General features: G+C 39.1%; 1 protein-coding gene across 1 annotated transcript; it reads left to right on the top strand.

Moving 5' to 3' along the window:
• Positions 1-1,085: 1,085 nt before the first annotated feature.
• LOC148031642 (uncharacterized) lies at positions 1,086-11,121 on the top strand. Its single transcript, XM_087685229.1, has 6 exons — positions 1,086-1,787; positions 7,458-8,642; positions 8,719-8,950; positions 9,032-10,392; positions 10,481-10,816; positions 10,916-11,121. Exons 2-4 carry the CDS (start codon positions 8,417-8,419, stop codon positions 9,060-9,062), a joined length of 489 nt encoding a protein of 162 aa, XP_087541355.1. The 5' UTR covers positions 1,086-1,787; positions 7,458-8,416; the 3' UTR covers positions 9,063-10,392; positions 10,481-10,816; positions 10,916-11,121.
• Positions 11,122-12,212: the final 1,091 nt, after the last annotated feature.

Below are 12,212 nucleotides of genomic sequence, written 5' to 3'. Positions count from 1 at the left end.
AAGAGTTTTAACCAAGTGTCATGGGGTTTTACTCCCCTTTCAAAGCCAACAAAACTATCATGGTCATCACTTGAGTAGTAGAGTAGAAGCTAGTATTTTGGTGTGAGTTTTTGGGTATAACAGGGTGAAACAGGACATAGTGAAGGGGAGACTCATTATAAATAGGTTTTCTTAATCAAGGGTTATTTTTAGGATACTTTGGGCCTCCGATCTCTTTCATGTATATTGTTTCATCTCTCTTGGTCTCTACTCTATGTGACCTCTATCATGAACTCTGCTCTTATACAAGAATGTGCCTAATCTCTTACTATCATTAATCTTCACTTTTAAGAATATCTCTAACATCATATACATTGATCTATGGCTTACTACTCTTATTCACTTCCATAGCCAAAGATCTAGTGTCTTTCCAATATACACACATATTACCTTGACAATTCCACATTCTTCCTAGAGGTCCATGACTTGAGAGGAAGTTTTCTTGGATGACCCCTTGTATGAATGAATGTCCAAAGCTAATGTGAGTGGAAGATGGTCCTCAAGGAGTTGCTTCCAAGTGGAATGGGACAATTCCTAATTTTCTATGAGTTGATATATTGGACCCATTTATAGATCAATCATTTGCTAGATCCCATGTACATTTTTAAGAATGCTGGTAGCTTGTTGTGGGACTATATCATAGGAAAGAGAGACATTCTAGGGGTATGGATGGACTTGAAGAAGATAGCAAAGATGTAGGCATATTGATCACACATATAAGCTTTGATGGTCGTATGCAACTACCTCTCATACTCCTTGGTTCCTATCTACTAAAGAAAAGTGTAAACTGAAGAAAATTATTAGGTCTATCTGCACATTGATGGGATAAAACTAAAATCCCATTATTTGCACAAGATATGCCAAGGTTTTTTTGTCCTAGTCTTGGTAGTATATGACTTAAATAAGTTTTACTATTATTTTTTTACTTTGTATTGATGCATATTTTATAATGCATTAAATTTCTAATAGTTTATACTACTGATTGCGATTGCAGGGTGTCTCACTCCAAAGATATGTCTGGTGATTTATAAGTTGTTGAACTTAGTGCAATGGATCTTGTAGAAGGAGACAAGGATATCCTCCATTGAATCCACAAGGCAATGGATAGTGGAGATAGTTTGTCTCTTTGAGAAGTACTTGCCCACAAGCATACTCATGATACAGACTCACCTCCTAGTACATCTTATAGATGAAGTGGAGATTGCACGATCGATCCATACTTGATGGATATTCTTCTTTGAGCACTTCATGGAAATCCTTAAAGGCTTTCTGTGACAATGGACTTGTCTAGAGCGTAGCATGGCTAAAGATTTTGGCTAGTATAAGAGGCATTAGTATATATTTCAAAGTGCTTGTCAAAAGTGGATTCAAATATTTGGATGTTGTTGATGCTGATGAAGAATGATGATACATTAACAAGAGATGTGGTAGTTAAAAATGGGATAGAGAAGAGGATGGATGGAACCATAGAGAGGAGAAAGTGAATTGTTTTTGTATGTTGCACCATGCATCCATGGTGAAGTGGTTGGGTAGGTATGAGCAAGCCCCATAAGGGAAGCGGAGGCAGCATGATCAGAATTTAAGCATAGTATATGCCAACTACTAGTTTGATATCCCAAGGGCATTAGAGGATTTTATCGTGGCTCATGCCTATGAGGTGATTCCATGATGTTGTGATAGCAGCTTCATGCCAAGAGGAGGAAGTCTCTAAGGAGGAATGGGAGTTCTCAAGGGGATGTTTTCCAAAGGTAAACATATGCTTTTTTTATTATTGTATCTAGCAATTGTATACAGCAACTAACCTAGGTATTTCAATGTACAATATAAAGTCTACAACATGGTATTGGTCACATGGACAACATTTCCAAGTTGAGTGCATTGAAAAATTGTACTCCAAGATGGATTGTGGTGTCATGGAGAAGTTTGAGGTAGAATCTATCAATTACTGTAGTGAGACCATGCCTCTCTACATATTGAGTCTCTGATCTTGTGAAGTTGTGGTTTGTGATCGAGTATTGCAAGATAAACAAAGTATTATTGTTAGAAATAAGGTTATTAGTACAAGTAGTTGAAAAAATAAAAAAGAAAATATAGATAATAGAGGACTTACAAATTTCCCCAAATAAGCCCTGTGACTACCATTCCCAATGTGGTACACAACCCCTACCTCTAACCATGCGCTCGCCACCTCTTGATGCTACCGCCATTGCCTTGGAGAGTCTATAGCCTTCTCCTTGAGTCTCATCCAATCCCCTATGTCCAAACACTTAGGCTTTGGTACACTAATATTTATTGCCTTGCACACATCTAACCATCTATGTGATATATATACACACATATAATCCATCATCCATCCACTGGAGAATAATGGGGTCGTGGCATAGTGGTTTGGGTGTGGGTTGAGTTATGGAGGTGCGTGAGTTCAAACCTTGGGCAGCACATTCCAAAGGCATAATAAAATATCTATTCACTTCAAAAAGTAAGAAAAGAAGAGATGGTATAGATTTGAGTACAGTAGAGCAGTGAGTGATAGAGACATACATAGCCATTGGCCACGAATGTAATCTGAAAGAAAACACGAACATCTGTCATGTGATTTTCTTCATACATGATCAATGTTCACAAAAAACCGAGGTTTAATGTAAAATGAATTGCAAATTTATAAAACTCACTTTAGTAAATTTTATAAAAAATAGGATACAATTTACTTGCACTTAAAATAATATTTTAAACAATAAATAAATGAAAAAATATTTATTGTTATTTTATTTAACATATAATTTTAAATTATTATAAACTCTTGACTCATGACTCATGAGCTATAAGGCATAACTCATGAGTCATGAGTGGTAGTTGCAACTTCTTAGTCATCAAGACTCAAGGGTCAAGACTAGGACTCAGAGTTATGAGTGGAGTGTCAGAATATTTAGTGTCCACGCTACGTAAAGTTTGATTAATGTATTGTTATTAATGAGTGACCATCGACTCACAAGCCCAAAATTTTTTAAAATAAAATCATCATCATCATCTTCTTCTACTCGTGAGTCGTCCGTTGAGTTCCCTCTCATGGGCCACTCCTCCTCACCCTCCTCACTGTCGATTGCTCCTCCAGCTCTCTCTGACTACTTAGTCATCTCTCCCTCTTTTCCCTTGAACCTCCAAGGCATCCACACAAGCATAGCGTGCACCACAACGGGGCCCCAGTGCTTTCAGACAGGCAACCATGGGGCACAGTGGAGCATCTAGGCGGCCAAAGTGGCCAGTGGCGGGCATCCAAGCAGGCATTAGGTGGGCTTCTAGGCAGGCCAATGGCGTGCATCAGACCTAGGCGGCACACGTCGTCCATGGTGGTCATCAAGGCGGGCATAAGTGGGGCATCAAGCGGCACTTTTATCAGAGCGGCAAGCACTTCCTCCTCCTTCAGGAGGATAGGCGCCACCAGGCGGTGCTTTTGCCTCCTCCTTTAGCAAAACTAGGCAGCACTACCTCCTTGGAAAGTAATTTTCATTTTCTTAGCTTTGGCATAGAAAAGTATGTAGTGTGACAATTGATAAGGCCCCTTTCTTAGCTTCACCATATCTCATTTCTCAATTATGTTTTCATCCTATTTGTATGTAAATTTGTGTCTCCCTTGACAGGGTTAGCCAAGCTCACCCCCTTTAAGCTTAATTGTTCTTTCACTACAACAAAAAGGCCTCATAGACACACTTTTAGACGCGATTTTTGAATATAGAGAAAATCTTACGGGCGCGTCTATCCGCCCGTCTATTTGCGCGTCTACCATTTCGCGTCTATAATCGCATGTATGAACGAATTTACATGCAAAATAGATGCGCAATAGACGCACATATACACGCGCGAATACATGTGCATAATAAACCAAAATTGCTATTTATTTAATTCATTTTACGCATCTATTAGCACGTCTATTTGGTAGTTAGACGGGCATATAGACACACTTATAGATGCACTTTTACAAGCACTGGTAGACACGAACAGAAAACAAAAAATCTCATTTTTTTAAAAATATATTTAATTTCTTTTTTAAATTTGAGTTATGGAGCGCGTGTATAAGCGTGTGTACTCTGCACTGTAGACGCGCATATAAACGCGCATTTTCTGCAATTTAGACGCGCGGATAGACGCGCAAAACAGAACTGGAAAAAAAAAACCAGAGAGCATTTGTAACCACATGCTCTCTGGTTTTTTTTCCCCCCCTCCCATACATCAGATTGTGCATTTGGGAAAAAGACAATGTATCTTACAGGCACGAGAATTGAAAATAAAAGTCCATGTATTCATTATAGATCAAAAGCATGTACATGGGAAGTTTAAGTGCTTGCGACCTAAAGCGTGGCCGCAAGCAGTAGGCTCAAAGATGGATCATATATATACAAGAAAACAAGGCCTCATGAGGAGGTATGGTGCTCCTCTACGAATCTGAAGAAGAAACATCTTTGCTAGTACCACCATGGCTACTAGCGTTGCTATCCCCCTCCTCGCTATGCTCCACATCCAGGTTCGCCTACACACACAAAAGATCAAGGTTGCTTACATAGACATGGTGGAGAAAAAGTTATAATTAGCTATACTTTTAATAGGAAAGTAAGAAAAACATACCTCCTCTGGCTGTCGAATCCTCATGGCCCGGTTGTATTGGTCCGCAGTGATGAGACCCTCCTCATAGAAGTGAAGCCATGTGGCTGCGCGGTTATGGCCTCGATGGTAACCTACCTCTCTAGGAGTAGGTATCCTACCAACGATAGTAGTCTGCAAAACAATTATGATATATACAAACAATTATGAGTCACAATATATTAGAATAAATTATATAAAGAATTGAAAGAAATATAAATTTTAAAAAACTAGAAATCAAAATATACTTACAAACTCTGTCTCCCACGACTCTTTGCCGCCCGATCCGTAATGCGACGATCCCATGGTTTCCATTTGGATCCGTCGTGCCTCTGCGTGGTAGCGACTCTTCACTTTCTCTACTGCTTTCTTCTTGGCTTTCTTCCACTCTATGCGGTGGCACATAGGTGGTTGGCTATAGGCTCCACGCCCCTCCTTCTGCCTCCGCACTGAGTCCCTGGCACGTGTCATGAGGTGAGATCTTTTGTTGTGAAGCATATCCCTCACTTTTGTGCGTCCCCAATCATCCGAGAATCGCTGACCCTCAAGATTTGGGTACCTCCTATGGACTGCCCTCAACACCTCCTACCACAAGCCGCTTTTCTAATTTTTGAAGGCAATGAAACAATCTTTATATGTCGCATGCACGATGCTCCTCATGTATGCCATTACATCCCTTCCTTCATCATCATGGAAGATGCCACCAACATCTGTAACTCTATAGTACTAGCGTACAACCTCCTCTACGTGATCTACTGGTGAGGGTGATCACTCGCCACCTCCTAGGCAACCCCCACACAAACCTCGTCCTCCCCCTTGACTCTCCCTCCTCCCTCTCTGTCGACTACCCTCTACCTCGCTGGATGCTTGTGCTTTAGCCGATGCACGTACAGGTGCTGCACGTGTACCTGTATATGGAGTACCTGCATGTGGAGTACCTGCATGTGGAGTTTGGGAAGTAGTGCCAAGCAAAGACGTAAGAGGTGTTCCAGATATGACACTGAACACCTCGTCCACTGTGGGAGAGCGACCAAGGTGTCTGGTCATCTCTCCCATGAAGTCTTCCCTACTAGGAAAACCTCCAAAAAATGCATTGACCCCCCTGCCAAACGAGGCCAATGTATCATTCATGCGATCCAAATCCGGGTCATTGCTAGATGAACCAGGATACGACATCTACAAAAAAAACACAGGAAAAAGACAATTTTTTTTGCATACAAAAAATCATATATTACCTACATTTTCAAAGAGCTTTCTTTAGACATTAAGCATAAAACTTAAGTGCTAATGCTTCTCATAAACAAGAAAACTGATAAGCACAAACATGGGATTGGTCACATTCATCATTGCAAAAATATATTGTTTTTTATCAGAGCTGGGAGAGCTGGCGCGTGTATAACCGCGTCTAAATTGCAGGTTAGACGCGCCCTCAGACGCGCTCCCAAAGTCAACCTTCTGTCCAGCGCATCTATATTCGCATCTAAGATGAAGCACAGACGTGCTGTCAGACGCAAATTCTAGGTCAATCTACGCGCGCGTGTATCATCGCGTGTAGATTGACCTGCACACGCGCTCTAAGACGTGCCCTCAGACGCAATGAGAGGAAACTTTTTTTTGCGTCTATACCTGCGTCTACACTGAAATGTAGACGCGCTATCAGATGCGCTCAGTTGGCTAATTTTAGCCCGACGACTGCCATTGATGATTTACAAAATGCAATACATAATGGAATCAGAAATCCTAAATACACAGACAGAGCAGAGAGAGAAAGAGAGAAACAGAGAGAGAGAGAGAGAGAGAGAGAGAGAGAGAGAGAGAGAGAGAGAGACTCACCTTGGGTGTTTGGTGTGGCGGGTGGTGGCGCTTCTTCCTTCTCCTTCTTCCTCTCCTTGGTAAGTTACCCTTCCTTGATGCTTGCTTGCTCGCTTGCTGCTTCTTCTTGTTCTCCTCTCTCTTGTTCTCTCTTTCTTCCTCTCCTTGGCTTTCCTTTTTCCCTTCTTGTGTGTTTGAAATGAAAGAAGAGGTGAGTCATGAGGAGGTGAGGCATGAAGAGACTAGGTGAGGCATGAAGAGACTGCATGTCGGCTAAACTCAAGCTTCAGAATCGCAAAAAATGCAGGAAAGGAAAGGCGTAGTTTGAAAAGAAATGATTTAAGTATGGTTTGAATTTTGACGTGTACGTCTATTTTTGCGTGTATATACGCGTCTATTGTTCAGATAGATGCGAACATAGATGCAAAAATAGACGCTAATATAGACGCGTACGTAAACGCGGATATAGACCCGCATTTAGGCTTTATCATAATTTTTTGTTTTTAAGATAAGTTTTGATAGTGAATTCTTATCATAAGTTTTAATGTATTTATGATGATTTTTGTGTATTTAAAATTGAGATCTTATGTAAACATATGAATGATAAATATTTTGATATTGTCATGAATAAGGTTTAATCATGTCATTGTCATCACCTAGTGCGGTGCATGCTGATGAGTCAATGAGCATATCCTCAAGTGAGGATGAAACATTGCATCTTCATAATCGAGATGCATGGCTACGATGAAAAATTAAATGCATGTGTGATAATTGTCGAGGGTGTATTTTTCGAGCACGTCAAATTGCAATGTCACACCTCAGCTTGTATGGAGAATGGGACTGAGAAAAATCACCGGTATTCATTATTTTTTTTTACCACTAAGATTGCTAATCTATGTTATGGGAGTTATATATCAACGTACATGAAACTCCCTTTTGTGGTTGAGCATGATGTGGTGCCACATCCTCAGATGCTCCCTCCCGGGCGTCGAGAGGCTGCAAAACGTCGACGCGAGGAGGTAGAGTCTTCAAAAAGAGTAGAGACTGACGACCATGATAGTAGCCCTCATGAAATGCCCCATCAAGTCGTAGAGGATGAGATTTTGGACAACATGGTACACCATCTATTTTCGCAACCGGTTCAGGGAGAAGGTCACTCTACGAAGCCAGATGATCCACTATATGTAGCATCATCTACTCCGTTGTATGAAGGTTGTACGTACTCCGTTCTTCGTGTGTCCCTCGAGATACTTAACTTGCAAACAATTTATGGATGGAGTAATGTCAGTTTGGATGCGTTATTGAAGTAGGTATCAATTCAGTTTGGCTTATGAATCATAATATTAATTGTTCTATTTTGAAATCAGACAAAAATATATGTTGGTGGTTTTTTAACTCGCTTTTAAAAATATATGTAGATTATTATCACAAATGCTTCCAAAAGGAAACAAATTGCCAACTAAGAGAGAGCAAGCAAGACATTACTTGACATCTCTGGGAGGCCTCAATTATGTCAAGATCCATGCATGTGTCAATGATTGTGTCTTATTTCGTGGGATTCATGAGTTCACATGAGAGTGTCCTGTTTGTGGCGAATCAAGATACAAAGTGGAGATGAAGTCAATGGATATGCCTCGTAAGGTTTTGCGACATTTTTTGATTATTCCACATATAAAACTTATGTTCAAGTGTAAGTCTATTGGAAAGCTCATGTCATGGCATGCTAGTCATCGTTCAAGTGATGGAAAATGGAGGATCCCTGCAGACACACCAAGGGCAACATATAGATAATTTGTGGCCCGTTTTCAAATAAGAGCCAAGAAATTTGAGATTTGGTTTAGGTATGGATGGAATCAATCCATTTGGCATCAAAAGCACATGATACAGTGTATGGCCAGTGGTATTGGTGAACTATAATATTCCTCCATCTATGGCAATTAAAAAGGGACATGTAATGTTGTCCCTTCTGATTCTTGGAAAGCACAAGGTAAAAAACATGGACATTTACTTAGAGCCTTTGATTGAAGAGTTAGAAATGTTATGGGAAGGTATTGAGGTGCAAGATACAAGTGCATCTGCATCCTCTAGAGATTTCACATTGAAGGCCATGTTGTTGTGGACCATGCATGACTTTCAAGGATACGGAGAGTGTTCAGGTACATGTATATAACTCTATATTTGAAATTCAAGACTTGAATCAATTACATTTTATTAATTCACTTGTTTTTTCAGGTTTAACTACGTCAGGATATCATGCATGTCCAATTTGCAGTCCCTCTCTAGTTTCCTCTAGGCCGGCACGTTTAAAGAAGGTTATCTACGACAATCATCATCGATTCCTTCCTATTGACCATCCCAAATATGTTCTCCCTACTAATGGAATGACTCCACAATCTCTAACCATTCCAGATTGGAAGGAGAGATGGATTAATGCCGATAGCCACCCTCCACTCGGCATGAGTCGGTAAGAAGTGTATGTCTCTCGATTGACTTTAAAGTATTTAGCATGATGAATTGTTTACATAATATATTGTTTGTTTGTTAGGTTCTCTATATTTTTTCATCTTCCGTACTAGACTGAACTCAAGATCAATCACCTGTTGGACCCCATGCACATATTCAAAAATTTTGTATCTACATTATGGGATCACTTGATAGGGGCTCGTGATTCAGTTAATATAAGGGAGGATTTACATAACATTGGTCACATGAGACGAGCCTGGCCACGCATTGGACCCAGAGAAAAGATTGAGCTACCCCATACACCTTGGATGTTGTCAAAGAACGAGGAAAAAATAGTGAAGGAACAAATATATAGCTTTCGAACACCCACAGGATGTATGAGATGTCTCAAGGGAGCCTTCATAAAGAAAAAGAAAAGAGGCGTGGAGTAACTATCTGGTTTGAAGTCCCACGATTGGCACAAAATGATTCAAGTAAGGGTATCTCTAACCATGAATATAGTAATTAGTGGAGTAACTATGTGTAAACTTTGGGGTATGATGACTTTTTCCTCAACTAATCATTTGATCTATGAATATTGTTTACATTTAGTTTGTACTTCCTACTAGCATATCCCATTGTGTATCCAAAGATGTACGTCGTGATATCATTTACAAGATGGGAGAGCTTGTGAGGTGTGTATACATTGTATTTTTTTATTATATATCTTTGAATTTCTACACAAAAATAAACAATTCTCAAATACATCTTGATAGATATGTGAGCTCGAAGGAAATTGATCCAAACACATTGCAAGATGCTCGAGTATTATCTGTTGAGGTGGTTTGTTTGGTGGAGGAAATTTTCCCTCGATCCATTTTGACTACTCAATTACATTTACTTGTACATTTGATTGATGAGATCGCACTTTGTGGGGCAGTTCATGTAAGGTGGATGTTTTTTCTTGAGCGCTTCATGAAAACCTTGAAAGATTTTGTGAGGCAAAAAGCAAGGCCTGAGGGAAGCATGGCTGAGGGTTGGTTAGTGCAATCATCCCTTGTTTATATCTCTGAATATCTTGCTGAAGTGGATCCCTCTCAACCACGACTATGGAAAGATGATGAAGACTTGAGGATGACCTCTATAGTACCTCAAGGAAAAGGAATGAGTAAAGTGCTAACAAAAGAAGAACTTCGTAAGTTAAATAGTTTTTGTGTGCTCAATAGTGATGTAATGAGTAAATGGGTGACACTATATAATGAAGCAAGGGCAAGAAGAAAAAGCGAAAGACAAGAATTTCGCACTAGATATGGACGTAATGTCTCATTTCCAAATCATCTAAATGCGCTCCCACGTCATATTGATATAGATTGGTTACATGAGGAAATGGAGAGAATGGAAAAAAAGGAGGAAATTAAAATATCTCAAGAAGAGTGAGAATACGCACGAGGTTGCTTATCAAAGGTGAGACATACTATCAATTAATTTGTTTCTATAAGTTTTATTTTATATAAATAATTGACATGTTTGATCTTTTATCTTTTACTACTAGTGCACATTATTCAATGCACTTTGGTGTGAGGGTAAACATCTTCGAACTCAACGTATAGATGAAAAGAGAAATACCCAAGATTGTGGTGTCCTTGCTCACTTCGAGGATGCCAATGGTACCATGGAAGGTTATTGTGGCTTGATCCAAGATATTCTGAAGCTTGACTTCAGACGATTCTTTATATATGTACTGGATGTGAAGTGGTTTAAAGAAGTGATAATAAATGGTGAGCATTGCACAATCAGACGTCATCCAAGTGGTTTTGTAATCATTGACTCTACAAAATTTCACCAAAACAAGAATGACACATTAGTACTACCTCAACAATGCGAGCAGGTATATATGCAAAGGCTAATTTTTTAATATGTATACATGTGATACATATACACAATATAATAAGTATTTAAGTTTCTTGCTTTTGTTTTTCAAATACAGGTTGTGTATCATCCAATGGTAAACAATAACCGATGGTGGTATGTCATCCCTATATCTAATCCTTCAAAACCAATATATGGTAATATTACCGACATGGAGATAGCAGATGACAATCCAACAATTAATGATGATGTGCATGATGACACCATAATGGATGATATGCGTGATATAGTACAAGATGAACCTCGCGAGGATGTTCAAGGAAACGCAGAAGAAGACAATAATGTGATTGTCGATGATATTGATGAAGTTATTGAGCAATATAGCAACACATCTGATAGTGGGATAGACTTATTTGTTTCGTTACCTCTTAGTAACATAGACCTAGAAGTAGATAGTTTAGCAAGGGCTGATCTCATTGAAGATGAGATGGATCATTCACTGTAACATACTTAATTTGCTTAATGATTCAATGTGTATTCCTAATTCTATGGTTTTTATCATGCGCACACGTGCATACTCAAGAATCAATAGTCAAGTTTAAAGCTAAATTGAATTTTTCATAATAAAAAGGAAGTAATTTTTATCAACTTCAAATAGAGAAATTACGAGATACATATTGCAATGCTTGCTACTAATTGTAAGGTTTTTGTCGCTTGCCGCTAATTACTTATATCAGGCTTGTCAACTGGAGGAACTGCCATCCATTAGAGAGCAATGAAAAAGTAATTATTAACTCTATTTTTTTAATTCAATGATTCAATGTGTATTCTTAATTCTATAGTTTTTATCATGCGCACATGTGCGTGCTCAAGAATCAATTTCAGGTGGTTAAATAATTATTAACTTTGGTTTTTTAATTATGTGAATTGCAATTTTAGGTGGTTAAATAATTGTGTGTCTGCTGGCGTGTCTATATTGGTGTCTATTTGTGCGGATATATAGACGCAAAATTTGCGTCTATTTACACGCACTTATAGATGCAATGATAGACATGTCCGACTTTGCGCGTCTAACATGCGCATCTATGCCTCGTTTCTGTTGTAGTGTTTTATGCAACATAAGAGCTTGAAATGGAATCTAAAGTCAACGTAGAGGTCAACACCTTCAAGATTTGAGAACATTGCATCTTTGGAGTCATACACTTTCTAAGAAGATTGGGAGGGATGCATCTACTTGTAGGAGAAAGACTTTGTGTTCCAAAATACATGTATAACAATGACAAGGCTACAGTCATGTTTGTGTCTTTTATTGCTGATTCCATGAAAAATGACCTTATGGACAAGGTAAAGCAATCTTCTTTCTTTGGGCTATATGTAGATGAGTCTACGAATGTCTCAGCTACTTCGCATATGAT

The sequence above is a fragment of the Lygodium microphyllum genome, chromosome 9 (assembly GCF_053477565.2).
Source record: "Lygodium microphyllum isolate KBCC chromosome 9, Lygodium_microphyllum_v1.1.10, whole genome shotgun sequence".
Classification (NCBI taxonomy): domain Eukaryota; kingdom Viridiplantae; phylum Streptophyta; class Polypodiopsida; order Schizaeales; family Lygodiaceae; genus Lygodium; species Lygodium microphyllum.
This window is presented reverse-complemented; position numbering and strand designations above follow the sequence as displayed.